Consider the following 17637-nt stretch of genomic DNA (forward strand, 5'->3'; position numbering starts at 1 on the left):
ACATCGTATTGCACATAATTTTCCATGAATATTGAAATAAAAATCATAAAATCAATACCAGCTTTGTTAGCCAGGGACTTCGGCTCTTCGGAGCTAGCAAAACTGGTTTCAATCTTATAATTTTTTATTATAATAACAGCGGGAAATTGTCTATAAAATAAGATGCGATAAATAACTATTAACGTCATAATTTTAGTTGCGACCGCTCGTTGTCGAGAAGGTGATAATTTCAATTCTTGGCCCAACACGACGTCATAGCTAAAGACGTTAAAAGTGGTGTCTACTGCTGCTATGTCAAGTTCTCGTCGTAAATAGTTATGATAGGGGAAATGCCTTAGTCCAAAAATGGTGCAACTCATTACCATGTACAGCCAGGACTTACAGGCAAAGGTCTTTTAATAAAAAGGTTGGATGTCTAAAGGGCGTTTGACAATATAATCAAGCACATTATTAAGCAAAGTCCTCATAGTAATACTGTCAGCGAATAAAGGAACGTGTTCAAAATCTTTGGGGACCAGTTTGATTTACACTGCAATGTCAGCTCCCTTCATGAAAATAATAAAAAAGTAATAAGAGACTAAATTTATTAATTATTTATTACAATTATATTGACTTAGTTTTGGTATGGCTGAATTCAGTTCATAAAAACATATCTTACAAAATTTTACTGAAACAGAAATTAATTATTTTTAGTAGTTTTAATATTTTAATATTCTAATTGCATTATAATGTAAAATGCCCTACTATATTAGAAAATCACAAAAATAGTAGCAGTAAGGTGTTATAGTTTTCTTTAAAGGTATTTAGTTTTGAGCAATTTAAAATAAACTAAACTGGTAAATAAAAGAAAGGGTTTTAAGAAATCTAAAAAACAAATATTATTTTGTTTATCCTCTGGCAAAGTTTTCAAAGTCAGCCTTGGATAGTTTCTGTACACCTGCTGGAGCTACGAATCTGTGTTTGTTCTTGGAGGTGATCAGTTTGATGTCCTGCAATTATAATAACATTATTGGTAAAATTAAAAATTAGGTAAAAAAACATTAGTAGAACAGATGCGCGCAGAAATGGATTGTGGGAGTTGTTTACACCCCCTGGCAAATTTAACAGGGGTTGGATACACCCCCTCCTTAGGTGCACACACTAATCAACCCCCTCCCCGTGACAATGGTCTACAACCCCCATATACATCAAAAAAAAAAAGTGGTGTGATGCTAAAAAATCACACCCTAATTGAATTTAAGGAGGGTGTGTAAAAAATTATCGGGTATAGTCCCTTTCGTGGCAACGCCTCTTAAGGGGCGATTCTTCGTATTTTCACAGTAGCTTTTACTATTTCTAGCCCCTGCGGGGCAATCACCTAACCCAATATAACCTAAAATAACCGATTAAAAGCCATTTTAAAAATACAACGTATCGCCCCTTCAGGGGCGTTGCCACAAAAGGGACTATTCCCAATTTACCAACCAAAGGACTCTTGTTTTTCTTTTGATTATTTGGATTATGTAAGGGGGTGTACCCACCCTCTGACAATAAAAAACATCCCTCTTGTTGTCTGTATTACATCTTCATTAATTTTGGTTTAAGAGGATTGTAAAAATTTTTGGGACCCATTCTTAGAGAATCTATTTGACTTTATAAGCAAAACATAGGGCAGCAAATTAAAAGATTTAAGGGAAAGAAAAAAAGAAAGATTAAGAAAATAAGAAATGAAACAGAGAATATGTAAATATTTTGGTAAGAAGTTAGTTATAGAGTAGCTCCGCATCCAGGTGCCAAAAGAATAGTTTACCTTCAAGAATGATGGTTTCTTTCCTTTCTCCTTCTTATCAAATCCAAACCCGAATCCCACTTCTATCTCCGGGAGGGAATCCAGGGGGATTACTGAAATAAATTCTCATTTATTGTTTAATTATTGGGTTTTGTCAAACTTTCAAAGAATTTGACTGTAAGTCTGTGTTCTATTGGGACGCTTTGAAATGATCTGTCAAAACAAGTGTCTTTCTGCCGACATATAATTTTGTCAAGAAAAGAAGGGGTCTTGAGTGACTTATCGACATAATGGCATAAAATGACATTGAGACTGACTACATAACATTATCTAAATACAAAACTTTTTACTCATTATTCATATTATTAAAGCGATTCACCTAGAGGGGGGGGGGACATTAGGGTAGGGAAAAGGAATGCAGGCCTTTCCTGCTTTCAATTTTATGGGGGGTGTTGACACCCCTCTTGTCATATCAGGTGTAATTAGACATTTCTTACACCACTATAGTTGCTTCGCGCTATAGTCTTTTTTTTTTGTGAAAATCAAAAGTGGAGGGCCGACCCACCACCCCATTCACACAAGTGCCCCAAGCTACCTACATACCAGTGCTGCTGACAGGAATCTTGATCTCCTCAGCCATATCACCATCCAGCTTGTACAGGGTAGGTCCAGCAGTCACCAGGGAGGCTACCAACATTAACAGGGAACAGGATAACAACATTTTTGCGAATTGTTTTGCTTGCTCTGGAAAAAAATACAAATATATTTATAATAAAAGAAAAAAGCAAGATGTGTGTGTGTTTGTTTGTGCGTGTGTAGGGGGGGGGGGGGGGTGTCTCGTTAACGGTTGAACCGTTTAATTCTCCAGGAATGGTTTTAGACTAACTATCAAAACTTTTATAGATTATAGGGAGATACAATTACACAACAATAGATTCGACAAAGTATCAAATTTATATTTTTTGTCCATTAAGATCTTGTAAACAGATGGATCAAACAGTCTACTATTTAGTAAAAGCAAACGGCCAGTAATGATTCAGGTTAAGAATTTTGACGAATTCGAAGGATTATCAGCCCCCTACTCCTCCCTCCCCTCTAAACATTAAATTAAAAACTCCCAAAAAAATCTTTATTTATAAAAAAAAAATGCATATATTAGTCAAAACTCACCTAAATATATGTAAAACGACAATTTATTAATAAAGTTTCTCATAATTTTAGTGAAATATATTATAAAAATGTTAAATTCTGTTTAAAAAAGCATTAATTAATACCCTTTTTATATAAAAGCATAGCCATATGCATAAAAATGAAAGTATTAACCAAAATGAATCACTTTTTTGTCACTTTGTTTAGACTATATACTCCAACTACCTGCTTGCTTAGCTCATCTGCGCGCCCAACCAAAACAAGCTTCGTGCATTTACGCGCATCTATAATACGCCTACGCGCTAGAAAGCAAACAACTGTTCAGTTCAAAGACAATTTACTTACGCAATCTCTAAGCTGCTTTTAAATGTCGTCTGTGATATCAAAATTTAATATATTGCTTTTTTAAATGACTAGCGGCTGCGTCCCTAGCATCTAGTGAGCCTGTTTATAATGTATTAAGTTACAAATAAAAATCTGATAGCCTAGAACCATCCTGGGACCTATATGAAACTTCCCAAAAATGAAGAACCCAATCAGTTCAATAGTTATTGAAATCTTAAGCTTCAAACTAAAAAATCCTAATTACTATATATAAAAGGATAAATCTAGTTTCAATTATTCAATTTTTTGTTAACAATTAAGGTTTCCTAATTTAAAGGTTTAAGGCCATTTTTCGGGGTGTCTGCCCTCCCCCATAAACTAAAAGAAGTTCTATTAAAATTGTTACTTCTAAATAATTAAAAATATTTTTATTTTTAAATTTTATTAAATCATATCAAACAATATATATAAAATAAATAAAAATATTATTTACTTATGAAAATATTATACAATACCTACTAGGTACCTAATCATTATAATTTAAATTTTTCAAAATAATTTTGTATTTTTTACATATATGCTAGATTCATGATTTTAATAATATATCATTTACATTTGTACTTTCATCTTGTATAGGTATTTTACTTTTTTTTTGAAATGCAAAAGAAAAGTTTTTTAAATTCAAAAACTTTCCAAGTAGGAGACTTTTATCACTAATAAGTTTATTTTTCACCTTTTTTTTCGAGACATCAAAATTACATTTAAAGCTTAAACCAAAGCAATTTTTATGAACAATAATAAATGCTTTTTACAAAATTTTATAGATATTTTAAAGTTTTTTATTTAACACTTGACATTTTCTTCATGTCTTTGTTGAATATTTTGCCATGTTGTCTGACTTGTATGATGCTGATGATTGTAAGCTGCAGTCATAACTTGGAGACCTGGCGCCTCCAGCATACCTGGATCCAGCTCATCCTCCTTATCGTGGTGACTACCAGCAGCACCAACAGGAGAATCCTCCCGTGTTCTGTCAGGTGATGAATAGGAGGCACTGCTTGTGTTGGTTTGGTCAACAGGTTCCAGTTTCATGCTTGCAGCAATATCATTGTCATGGCTGTATGCTTCAGCATAATCATCTAACCTGGCATTATGTGTAGCACCTAGGCTGTACAGGTGTTGGTAATGATTGTATGAGCTCGCGTCTGGGTACAGGGATTGGGATTGGGAAGGGCTTGATGGGTTGACATAGCTTGAAGGACTGTTGTTCAGACAGGTATTGTAATCTGTTTGGTTGCCACCTCCGCCGGTAGCATTACTGGACGTTGTAGAGGGAGAATTGTAAAAATCTTCAGGTAAATAGTTTGGGTACTGATACTGATAATCATACGGCGACATTGTTGGTAGAATATAACCGCTGCTTGAGTTAACGGCCAGTGGACTTGTTGCGGATTCTGAGGAAGGCGTAGTGGCCGCTGGATACATGGAGGGCGGTGTGTTGTTGGTGGGACCAGGCGGGTAGAGTCCAGACAGAGGTGTTGAGGTGGTGGATATTAATGCTGGCGGCTCCGGGGTTGGAGAATTGTGACAGGATGATGTGGATGAATGGCTGCCGGGTGATGAAGCTGCCAACGGCACTGAGGTAGATTCAGCAGCAGCCGCTGTCGGAGAACCCATAGACAAAGCAGCCGTTGAAACGGGTACACTAGCACTGCCATAGGCGGCTGCAGCATGATGGTGACTGTGGCTGCTGAACAGGTTAGCTGCTACATGATGTGGATGTACACCATGATGACTTTGGAAAGGATAATGATTATAGTAATTAGGATTGTTGTAGGTAAACTCCTCTTTTATTGCATGATGGTTGGATCTAACCATACCAGCATCGCCTCCATGAGCAGGCCTATGATGCAGGGTGTAGGGAGAGAATCTGGAGCGGGTGTACGAACTACTCGAGTTCACATACCAATCATGCAGGCTGGCAGTTCTGGAATTTCCGCCGTATTGCCTGCCGGCGGCGCTGCTTGAATATCCAACGGCAGACGGACGTTCCTTGGCGTCCAGGAAGGCTTTGGCGAATGGGTTGTGTTTGATTTTTAATGCAGTTACGTCCTCGTTTTGATAGGCGGTAACGGCGACGAATTGTGTGGCGGGAAACGGGAAAGTCCAGGCGTGCTGCTTATCGCCGTTTGTTCCAGGCACCTAAAATAATCATAAAGTTAATATTCATTTTAATTAATATATTTTTAATGAAATAATAGAAATTTCTTTTGCACAGGTGGTATAAAGTTTCAGATAAAACAAAAAATAAAGTATATACAAAAATATAATGCCTTTCAAAATAAAGATTTAATATCCTTTTATGTAAAGGCATTGCAAATATCACACGGACAGACATCTTACTTATTCAAAGAGGGACTTGAAATATTTTTTTCCAATTATTCGAAAATGTAAATACAATGAAAGTTTAATTTCAAAAACAAAATTTCTGTGTTTTTCGTGGTTTTACAAAAGATTTGAATAAGAGGAAAATGTTACAACTGAATTCCTTTTTTTAAAGGGTGTACCAAAAATTAATAAAAGTTTATTTTACCTGTACAATATGAATTCTTGGTTCATATTTATGAAGACTGTTGAGCATAATCTGTCCTGACCCTTTCGTCTTGTTTGTCAACTTCACTTTGGCAAAATTAATCTGATCACTCTGCCAGTGGGCGCCGAAATTTGGGCTGTCGGGGTGGATGTACACGGCGTTTTGTGGTGCCGGCTCCGCCTTTCCGCCGGCCAGCCACTCGCCGTTCACGTATTTCCAGCGATGGTTCTCTACCTGGACAAATTCCAGGAGGACGCTGTACATGGCGCTGGGATTCAAGCCTGAGATACGAACCTAGAAAGCAAAATAATTATTAATCATAAAATCTCTAACAAAACAATAGGTAAAATATAAAGGGCTCTAAAGGGTAAGACAATGGCCGATAAATTGATGTAGATCCACAATGATGATACAAAAATTAGTGGTCAAATGTTTGGACACTCAACTTAATGAACCAACCATCAAAATTCTATAGAAGTCCCTAAACTTGTTAAGCTAGCGAATGAATAAAAAAAATGAGGACTCGTGTGATGAATATCTAAATGTTTCCTTCCTGCCCATAAAAATACAGTAGCTTTACAAAGTGTCTAAAAAAATCAGCCTTGTGACGTCATAAAAATCAGGGATTATCCATCTCTTTTTTAGGGGTTTTCTTTTCCACTTCTCCTCTCATCTCCCTAATTTTAATGACGTCACAAGGCTGATTTTTGAGACACTTCGTCAAGCTACAAAATACATGAAGTTAAATTACCTTTATAACAGGAAACATCCGCCGTCCGTTCTTGGTGACAATCATTTCATTTGTTAGGTTCTTAAACTTGTCCCAGAGGTCTGAATCCTCCAGTTCTACGCGGGGAGCTTCGTGCTAGAATTAAAAATTAATTAGCTAAAGTATTTTCCATATCAGTATTGTTGTAAGGGAGAGTTGGTAGGTAGAATTGTAACCCCAAGTCTAAACTTTATTATCTTAATGTTTTTGGGTGGTCTCTTCCTTGTGGGGACAACCCACTACCCAATATAACCTAACCATAAGTAATAAACAAAACAAAAAATTATCCTTTCTCACTTATTGCCATAAGGAGGGTTTAGTGCCTAAAAAGGTACTTTGTGTTAAAGTACCCGTCAAAAATGAATATATTTTTGTTAACCGTTGAATTTATAAATAAAACGGCCATTGTAAATTTTTACAATTTGAATCAAAAGTGAATTTTAATTTGTTCCACTCCCAACAACTTTTAGTTTTTATGATCCTTCTGAAAGCTTTGGATAACTCAATAAACATTTTTCTCTTTTTCTTACTCAATTACAAAAATTCAATATAACTAAATTTATAAGTATTTCAAAATTACTGATGCAACGATAATAGATATAGCATCGTATTATGGACAGCTTTCCGTTGATATTATTGTAAAAGATTATAAGGCCAGTTTTGTTAGACCTGTGGGGTCAAAGGCTCGGGGTAACAAAACTGGTATTATTTTTATGATTTTTATAATCACGGAAAATTGTATGTATTACGATGCTATACATGACTTTTCAGTATGCCTGAGAACCGGTTATAATAAAGTGAATATTAATCTTAATTTATTTTTAAAGTATTTCAAAATTACTGATGTAACGATAATAGAAAAAGCATCGTATTATAGACAGCTTTCCGTGGATATTAAAATAAAAGATTATAAGACCAGTTTTGTTAGTCCTGTGGGGCCAAAGGCTCGCGCTGACAAAACTGGTATTAATCTTATGATTTTTATTTTCACGGAAAATTGTATATAATACGATGCTATACATGACTTTTCAGTATGGCTGAGTTCCAGTTCTAATATATCATTTTCGAAGCCATACTGGAAAAGTTACTACTCTAATTTATTTCTAATGCAAGACATAGATTTTCTGTTTGTTTGTTGAAAATATATTGAAGTCAAAGTGAGTAACATCCTGTAGGTTAGTTCTAGTGTTGATTTATATTCACTATAACAGTAGATTATAAGCTAAATAATGCAATTGAATGCTGTTATTGTATTGTAATTAGCTAACTTTAGAAATAGCCTAAATTTTATTACGAGAAAGTAAAGTACACACCCCGATTTTATTACTTATGGGTTAACATTAGGCCAATCACTCTACGCTATGATATCATTTAGGCCAAAAAAAAGACAAAATTCCTCATATCACTTTTCGATAACTGGTTAGGTTAGACAAAGAAAATTTTAGATAACGTACAGGGGCTGGGGATAAAATATTCTAAAACTCATCCAATTTTGGTTAAAAATAAGTTTTCAGTTAAAGCTTAAATTGAATATAAAAACTTCACATAGGCAGAGACAAGCTTACAATTTTGACTTTTAAGTTGGTTTTGTTTACAAATTAAACGATGGCTTTATTGCCTCTTTTAAGTCTTAAACACACACATATACTTGACGTTGGTTCGTAATAGCTAGTTACATGCAGCGAATCAAAATTGGTATATATCGCATCGTATTATAGACAGCATTCCCCGGATAGTAAAATGAAAACTTATTCCAAATTCCGAATTAATTTTATGATTTTAGTTATTTATTCTTCTTGGAAAATTGTCTATAGTACTATACATATTTTTTCAGCATGGCTCAGAATCAGTTCCAATACAGCAAATATTAATTGGTTTCCAAGCCATACTGAAAATATTAATAATTGCCATAAACTAGGGTTCATAAATTGTATGAGATACGGAAAGTGTCATGTGTGACGTCATAAAAATACGTCTAAAAAGGAAGGATTAGTGGAGAAGTGAGAAAGAAAACCTCTAAAAAAGGGATGGATTTGGACGAATTTTATGACGTCACACGTGACACTTTCCGTATCTCTGAATTGTTACATGGATTTTTTTATGATTGCAGCATTTCTTTAATTTGCTGATTTCCACCCATTAAAAAGTTCAAGATGTAAACAAAGTATAAAATTGAGTGGTGGGTCATTTATCCAATTTATTTTACAAATCTTATAATGCTTTGCTTTCAAGAGAAGCTATAAAATTAATTTAATTTTAATCTTGATAAATTTAAAGAAACTAAGGAATTTTTAGGTTTATAGTGGTAAGATGGTTTTAGTATTTAATATTTTCGGATTTTCTGTTTTTTTTCTAAATTATATATGGTTTCCTAATGTAGCTTAACCATGCGGGGATCGTAAATTGATTCGGCTCAAATTTTAAATGTGTATGGGTATAAAAAAATCAGTTTAGAAACCTTTAGAAATCAAATTGTTAGCTTAGAAAAGGATCTTTTAACTCCTTTCTTTACGTAAGAAAATGCAATTATGTTCATTGAATATTTTTAAACTATTTTCTACAACTTTCCCATCTGTTAAAATAACACAAACAAATTGTATTAATTATGCAAGTTAGTATATAAATAAAATGCGCTTTTTCCGTAGAGGTAGAGCAGGAGCAAAGCTGATTTAAAAGTAACGGCTCCATATTTTTGCATCGAAATGGAGCTGAATTAGACATCTTATTTTTGGCCGAAGCAGTTCGATGCTACTTAATAAAATACATATCACGGCTTTAAAGATATTATAAAAAGGAAAAGACAATTGACGTAAAATTAATATACATCCCAAGTAATGATAAACAAGATCAACCCTTCAATAGATTAAAATTATTGGTTGAATTGTTTGGACACTACTTGTTTTTTACCAACCAATCAAATTTCTGTGAAAGCACCCAAAGTTTTATAAGATAACGTGGTTTTAAAACTATGGGTACCAGAATAATTATAGTCCAATGACCCTTCCTTAAAACACAATATTCAAAGTAGTTGTAGTCTATAGCTAGCGAAAATTTGGGATATTAATCATAAAAAAATACCTGATTTAAAGGATGCATGATGGTCCACTTTTTACAATCTTTCTATAATCTTACAAAACGGTCATCAGCAGAGGACACTGGTCATGTCTTCCAGTCACGGCTAGTAAGTATCGGTCACAGAACCACAATAACTATTAATTTTACACTGTAATTATCCTTTGAACACTTATTTGTCTTTTCATTGAAATATAAGACAACACTTTAAGTCTAAAGTATCAAAATATAGTTTATTAAATTATCTATAATTATATTTGTAATATGATATGTTATCAGTTTGACAAACGAACCAGTAACTGACCGAACACATGTGAGGGGATTCAAAAGCAATAAAATTGTCCTCCTTCCCCATTTTATTAATTCGCTTCCCCCATTAGTTGATTATACTTTTAATTCTCTCCCTCCCTCCCCCCTTTAAATTTTTACGAGTATGACTCTTAAGAAGCATTTAATCTCCGACTTCCTTCGTCTTGAAGTGTGCCCCCCTTATTATCTCCTCCCCCTCTTCCCCCTCCCATTCTTTTTTATTAAAAAGATAAATAGTAGAAAGGGGAAGGGTAGCATTTTTTGCTCCGCCTACATCCGATGTTAGCGACTGCCGCCAAAGAATTAAGTAGCGGCAAAAAATGAAAGATTTTTACTTCTCTTAAACTTTATTGGAAGGTTTTTTATGAATTTGTTTTTTGTAAGGAAATAATGTTTCTGAATATATTTTTTATAGAAATTAAATGGTTCCTTTGTCTTAAGTTTTTTACCTTAAGCTTTTCTAGAACTTAAGCTTAAGGTAAAAAACCTTGCTACTTTACATTATAGGAAATTGTTATCACTAGGAAATTATTTTCATTAAAATTATTTTTTCCAGTATGGCTTCGAAACCGCTTAATATCCGCAGGATTAAAACCGTTTCTCAGTCAGACTTAAAAATCATCGTATTTTAGACAACTTTTTACGAAAGATAAATAAAAATCATAAAATCATAGGCCCGGCCAAAAATGGAATTAATCTTAAAATAATTTTTACTTTTACTATCCACGGAAAGTTGTATATAATACCATTAGATAAATATATATTATCAAACTCGCAATTAAACAATTACTTTAAACTTCTATAAAAATGACTTTTAAAAATCCTTTAGTTTTTTATTCGATGGCCCAGTGAGGAGATAGAAAATAGCTTAAAGCCAAATCAAGACTTCAACTAAAAAAATGCCTAAAACCTTCACATGGTCGATGTGAAGCTTACTTGAAAAAGATAAACCTATTGAAGATCTTAAGCTTCAGACAAAAATAATTTTTACATAATGACATGTCATTAAAGTTATCAATTACAATAAAATAACCCATAAAATAATTACATTTATTTTTAATGAGTTTCTCATTAAGCATAATGAAATGATTTAAAGACATGTACTTATCTAATATTTTTCTTGTTTGAAGTCAAGGATGCCAAATTGGAACGATTATCTGTTTAAATTTTTTATACGCGAGGCTTCTATATAATTAATAATTATTTAATCCATTCATCTGTAAGAAACAATTAAATTGTTTGCTATACAAACGGCTGAAATTTTTGAAAACATTTCATCGCCTATTTTAAAACAAGTTGTCCATTTTTCTGCGGTACAAATCTGATTTTTCTAACTTCTATTATAAATAGACTTTAGAAGTCTTGTAAATGACAACCAAAATCTATATCTCTAAATATTGTTATGGTTGAAAAAAAGTTTTCTTAGCTTCTGTTTAAGATGGATGTCTTAAATTATTAGACCAAATAACTAATACTTAATAATAAATTACTTATTTCGACCGTCATATGTTTTGCTGTTTATTTTTGATACAAAAATGAAAAATTATAAGATTAAAGCTGTTATTAATTTTATGATTTTTAATGTTATTCGTAGAAAATTTAACTTTAAAAATTGATACATCAATCTTTTTTAGCATGTCACATAACTGGTTCTAATCCAACGGATATTAATGGGTTTCTAAGCCATTCAGAAAAAAGTTTAAACCTTTTTAATTTTACATTGGGTGTTTTTATTGAAAAAGAAATTGTAACATTGTTTCACTCTTTGTAACTTAATAATTTGGAAACCCTTGAAAATTTTTGAATATTGTTTTTTTTCTTACTTTAAGATCACACAAATATCATTACAATGCATAGTCTTGAAATAAGCTGTTACTATATGTGACAATCTATCAGAGGACCCTATATTTAGGGGGGGGGGGGGGATTCTGTGACTGATTCTTATGAATTAGCACCTAGCCGCTAAATAATTTGATGCTTCTTGGTCAGGATAGCTGTCCATGACAGGATTCTATAAGAGACAAATTAAAAATAGACTGTTGCAATTATTAATTCCTCGTTCTTTGTGATGCCCAATTTGGGTTTTGGGTTAGGTAAAGTAAAGGCATCAAGGAAAGCCCCACGGGTCTGGATCTTCCAAAAAAAAGGGATTAAGTTGGGGTTTTATTAGAGCATTAATCATAAATATGTTTTTAGAAATCACAATTGGATGCTTCAATATAGCTATATTTTTTATTTATGCATTTATGTACATAGCTTATTATATTTTTTAAATAGTTTTTAAAGATCTCACAAACGTTGTTACACTAAAGGAAAGCTTTGTATAAGTCTTTTTTTACGAAGTGAATTCAATGGAAATTTAGGTTAAAAAATCTTTACTTTTAGTTTGTTATCTTTGAAAATAAGCATTCAGTTTTATGTATAAATTCTATACAAAACATTTTCATAATATGTGTAAGAGCACTCTATAATATTTCTATTAAATTTGATAGTATGGGATGGCCTTTAAAATTGTCTCATCTTAGGCTAGACTATACAATTTTTATTTAATTTACTTTTTATAGTTTTTTTTGTTATGTGCTTAATTATTTTATGAAATTAGTTGTAAGACTTTAAATTATGTTTTTTAATTATTTTAGGTAAAGGAAAAATATCAAGGCAAACTGTGAGAATAGTTATTTATCGCATCGTATCATAGAAAGCTTTTCGCGGAAAAATTTTAAGATTAAAAACCAGTTTTGTTAGACCTGAGGGACCGAAGCTCATGGCTAACAAAACTGATAATAATTTCAATATTTTTATCTTTTTAATATTTGTGGAAAATTGCCTGTAAAACGATGCTTTACATGAGTTTTCAGTTTGATTGAAAACTGGTCTTATTCAGTGGATGTCAACCGGTTTCGAAGACATAATGGAAATTGTTTTTAAGAATTAAAATTCTAAAACCCATTTCCTGACTTGATATTTCATTTACAATAAAATTAGATTACTGATAAATTTAATTTATTATTTCCCTGCTCGCCTTACAATACAATAACAAATTATCAAATAATTAAAAACTTGCATGTCGCAGCTAGCACTTCCAGACAAAGGCCGTGCAGTTTAAGGTTGATTATTAGCCAAACACTTCATTTAACACGTCCACAATCACATACACAAAAATAAAAATTATTTATCCTTCATGGTTTTCATGGTTATTACTATCTAGTTCTAAATATAAATATCAAAGCTACTCTTAGTTTCTTAATTTAAAAAGTCTGTCCTTATTTTGAATTAAAACAAAGAGGTTGTTATCAAGCATAAATGATTGAAAAAGTAAACACTATACAGTCTACAACATTATGCTCCGTCAGTCTGTCAGTAATGGGGATTTACGTATGATTATTAGGCTTTTCCTGATAATACATTGTTCGCTACTTATTGGTACTTTCATCCTTGTTTCATACACTTTTTATTTGAAACTTTAGTTGCAATTTTATTAAGCATCAACATAACATAAAGTAATCATTAACACATTAAATCTTATGTCTAAAGTTAGATTTATTGTTGAATTACAGCAGACTTTCAGCTTAGGATAGCCTTATTAAAGCTGTATTGATACTGTGACAGTAAGGCATTTGGAATCAAATTAAATGTGGTATTTCTAGCACTGTTATGTGAAAACCTGAACAACTTTTCTAGTGTAATTCAAGTTTAAATGAAAAGAAAAGTGTTAATATAGCAATTTTATTTTGCAATAAAGCGCTTTTAAAAACTTTTTATGAAACTATTTTCAACTATTAAAAACTTTGAAATATATTGTTTTATTTTTTAGAGAAAAACTTTTGTGAAAAAATTAAAATTTTCAACTACTTTTTTTATTATAAAATTACAATTATCATAATGTAAAAATGGCAGATTTTTATTTTTAAAGATTAACTGTTTTGCGTTTTAATACACGATAAAAATGTCTGATCGTTATAAAACTTTGCATAAATAATTCTTGTGTTATTTGTAAATTTTTATTACATTTTTTGCGCGCAGATATCTTACAACATAGAAAATTTCCTTTATTTATAAAAAAAACTAATTGATAATTAGAACTATTGAAAGTAAAGATTACTTGTAAAAATTTGGTATTGCAAGATATATACAGATAAATGTTACATTATAAGTATAACAAAACCAAAAAACATTAATACTTTGTTGATTTCTAAATTTGCTTAAATGGATGTTGCTTTCTTATTACTATTAGCGGCTACGCCCCCTAGAAGCCTCTAGGGGCACTTAAGGTAGGAGGGAAAAAGTCGACCTCATCCCATTTTAAATTTGAGTTAAAAAAGAGTAAAATTTTTATTTTTGTGGGGGAGGGGGGTGAAGACACCCTCCTTAAAAATAGTTTAAAACCTTCCCAAGACCTATAAAAAGCTTCTCTGTAAAAGATAACAATATCGGTTCAGTGGTTAGCGAGATCATTCGGGACAGACAAAAAACGCTTACTACTTTATATTATAGGATATCAGGGAGGGGTGGGGGACTATGGTTTAAAAATTATTCTGGTACCCAAAGTTTTATAACCACATTATTATTCGTAGGCTCTAATTTTCAACCAATTATTTTGTTTATCAACATTTTTGATATTTATTAATTTATCATCTATTGTCTTATCCCTTAAGATTCCTGTAAATATAGAAATTTATATTTCTAGAAAAGTAAAATATAAAATTATCTGTGTGAGATAATTTGTTTAATTCCTTAACAAACTTGAATAATTCCTCCATGACAACTTAATTCTTTAATCAAACATTCAACAATTGCATTGAAGAGCAAAGCTTTTATATAATTCTGCTTCTGCCCTTGCATCCTTATATAAAAGTAACAGGATCTGTGAGTGTGTGTGTGTTATTACTTATGATCTTACTAATCGCTGTACCGATATGGTTCTCTTTTACAATACACTTCTGGGAATATTTATTACTATTGTGGGGGAGGGTACTACCATCCTCCCAAGATAAATCGCCCCTAGAAAAAATTTAACCACTACATAAATAGTTTACTTATTCTTTTTTAAACTAATATAAAAAATAGGGGGTGACATTTAACACCTAACCACGTCGAGTGCCCTTTGAGGCCTCTAAGGGCGTAGTCGGTAATAGACTATTAAGGAAGCTGAATATTCATTGATATTACTGAAATAACAAATTTAATTTTCTGAGCTTTTTGTAAAAGTGGATAAAAAAATTATTTGAATATTTCAATAAAGTTTATTTATTTGCGACTGGGGGAGTAAATGTTATAAACAGACTGCTAGTTTTTGAAGAAAAAAAGCAACAGATTGTTTTATTGCTGGTTGCAGATTTTTTTAAAACTGCTGCAACTGAACCAACTTTAAGATTTATGGATTATTGTATTTCAACGACTTATAGATTTGACTGTATAATCAATTTTAGGGAAATTGTCAAAAAAAAATTACGACATCGGCGGCTGAAAGTGAAAATAAGCAGCTGATATAGTGTAGAAACATTAGCTAGATTTTTAGAAAAATGCTTTTTAAGAAATATTGAGGCAAGTTTATCCATAATCTTTTCATTTTATTTGTCTTTTAATTCCGGATTTTGTGATAATTCTACTCCATGTGTACATTAGATACATGTTTATTTTATTCAAAATTTCTTATATCATTTTTAAAAGCGAAGCTTTTCTATAATTAGTAATTAGTAATTAGTAATCAAAATCTTAAGCTACAGACCAAAAAACCTTACTACTTTATGTAATAAGATGCAACTATTGTAGTAAATTAGTTTTTTAAACGCGAAGTTTTTCTATAATTAGGGTCGGTCAGTCCGTACGTCCATGACAGATAGCTTTTTTCGTTAATTTAGGCATGTTAGAATTGTCTTATCGATTTCAAACTTTGCATGGTGATTCCTGCAGTAGTTAGGTACGATAAAGAAAGCATAGCAACTCTATAATCATTACCAGAATTACCAAACATGTTGATTTTTTACTTTTTTAACAACAAATTTTTACTTGATCTAATTATCCGATTGTTCTGATATTTTGATATACTGATTCCTGGGACAACAAAGTACAATATTATAAGCAAAGCAACTCTATAATCAAGTCTGAAAAATGTAAGTATGTCCATAAACATTATCCTGTATTAAGAAGTTTTTCAACAAATTTACTTACAATTTTGCTTGACTCTTATTCATTTATATTCTGATTATTCAGTTTAGACACTATATAAGTGGTAATGTCCGTTTGTCCTATCGTTTCAAAGCTTTGCTATTATGGATGCTGTGATTCTTGTACCAATAAGATATAATCTACAAAGAAACGTGTAGCAACTCTATAATTCTATTACATGTCTAGGAATTTAGAGTCATTTTCCTTCATGACAAAAATCCAAATTTTACTTTGTATATTAGGATAGTAATGTCTGTGGCAATAAGGCATGATCCAGAAAGGTAGCATCTCTGTAACGATTCAAAGTTTTATATTTTACCTACAATTTGTTTTAAATGTTATTTTAGTAAGTAATAAAAATAGCAATAAAAAGTAGGAAGAAAATCTTTTAATACTTTATTATTATAACAACCGGAAAAATTAAAAATAAGTTCTCTATGGAATATTTTATGGTTGTTAATGGGTGGAGTTTCCGTTTTACAGAAGCTGGAGGTGGAGTTTTATTTTTATATGGGATAAGTAGTACTTCCATTTTTAAGGAGCTTCTTTTAGTAGCGAAGTTACTGTCTATGTTCCCCCGTCCGCCAGTCCTTCCGCACCGCTATAACGCAAATATGATTTTATCGGGCTCTATTTAAGATTGTCTGCTTATATTTTGTGTAAAGATATTCCTTATCAAAGAGCTTGCAGTATACAGCTTAATTGGTCCGTATGTCTGTCGGTCATTTAACAAATTGATATGTAAAGGTTTTATAATTTTCTAATCTACCCTATCCTTAACTTTTATGACCACTTATCTTAGCTTTCTATAACTCACTTTATTCGTTTCCTGTGGATATTGTCATACTTGTTATCGATATGACAACAGTTTCTAAACAATTTAAGATTTTTTCTTTTTGTGTCCTTACCTTAATAAATGGCCACATTATAGTCTAATAATGATGGGCAAAATAGTTTTACTTTGGGTGCCTTATCCATCGCTTTTAAAATGTTTTTACAAGAAGATTCTATAAAAGATTTTGTTCGACACAAAAAATTTAATAAAATGTTAAAATATTTTAAAACCGACTCTATTGGTTCAACAGGATATAAGGGCGGTCAACCCAAATCCATTTACAAGATTTGTGTGCGTGACCGTGTCTCTGTCGGTCAATCTAACAGGAAGTCGGAGAAAGGGGAAGCAGTGTATAGGAGGGGGAAATTATTGCTTGAGAGAAAAAGGGAAGGTAAAAATTAGAAAAGGGTTAATACATATATATGGTTTTGAATGGTTGGTTGTCGTCTCAGTACAGAAAAAGGGATGGAAGTGGGGAAGAGAATGGGAGAGGAGGAAGGGCGGGAGACACATGGATTAGATTTTGAAACAGGAAAGAGGTAAATTTTTGAGTTTTATATCTCATATTAGACTACCAAATGAATTAGATTAAAAATCATAAAAAAAGTTTTCTTGATATTATTTACATTTTTTTAATATTTACTTTTTTA

At 32.0% G+C, this 17637-nt stretch overlaps 3 protein-coding genes across 3 annotated transcripts in view; 1 reads left to right on the forward strand and 2 right to left on the reverse strand.

The window, feature by feature from the left end:
- Positions 1-17637, forward strand: part of tank (EI24 domain-containing protein tank) — a 228697-nt gene that overhangs the window by 154894 nt on the left and 56166 nt on the right. The gene's annotated exons all lie outside the window — the stretch shown is intronic.
- On the reverse strand, positions 749-2515 carry LOC145330524 (uncharacterized). Its single transcript, XM_080175150.1, has 3 exons — positions 2372-2515; positions 1790-1881; positions 749-989 (listed from the first exon to the last, which is right to left on the reverse strand). The coding sequence occupies exons 1-3, from the start codon at positions 2487-2489 to the stop codon at positions 888-890; spliced, it is 312 nt and encodes a 103-aa protein (XP_080031276.1). The 5' UTR covers positions 2490-2515; the 3' UTR covers positions 749-887.
- byn (T-domain transcriptional activator brachyenteron) lies at positions 3667-9977 on the reverse strand. Its single transcript, XM_080173509.1, has 4 exons — positions 9682-9977; positions 6586-6699; positions 5835-6128; positions 3667-5443 (listed from the first exon to the last, which is right to left on the reverse strand). The coding sequence occupies exons 1-4, from the start codon at positions 9697-9699 to the stop codon at positions 4085-4087; spliced, it is 1785 nt and encodes a 594-aa protein (XP_080029635.1). The 5' UTR covers positions 9700-9977; the 3' UTR covers positions 3667-4084.

This window comes from Acartia tonsa, chromosome 10, assembly GCF_053477335.1.
Source record: "Acartia tonsa isolate MP-2025a chromosome 10, ASM5347733v1, whole genome shotgun sequence".
Lineage (NCBI taxonomy): Eukaryota > Metazoa > Arthropoda > Copepoda > Calanoida > Acartiidae > Acartia > Acartia tonsa.

What these genes read in the sequence shown, in the direction of transcription:
- LOC145330524 (XM_080175150.1), bottom strand. Translation starts at nt 2,489, where the DNA reads ATGTTGTTATCCTGTTCCCTGTTAATGTTGGTAGCCTCCCTGGTGACT. An exon ending in GATTCCTGTCAGCAGCACTG is followed by an intron (nt 1,882 to 2,371) that starts GTATGTAGGTAG and finishes AATTTATTTCAG; the next exon opens with TAATCCCCCTGGATTCCCTC. An exon ending in AGAAACCATCATTCTTGAAG is followed by an intron (nt 990 to 1,789) that starts GTAAACTATTCT and finishes TTATAATTGCAG; the next exon opens with GACATCAAACTGATCACCTC.
- byn (XM_080173509.1), bottom strand. An exon ending in GGATGTTTCCTGTTATAAAG is followed by an intron (nt 6,129 to 6,585) that starts GTAATTTAACTT and finishes TTTGCTTTCTAG; the next exon opens with GTTCGTATCTCAGGCTTGAA. An exon ending in CAAGAATTCATATTGTACAG is followed by an intron (nt 5,444 to 5,834) that starts GTAAAATAAACT and finishes TGATTATTTTAG; the next exon opens with GTGCCTGGAACAAACGGCGA.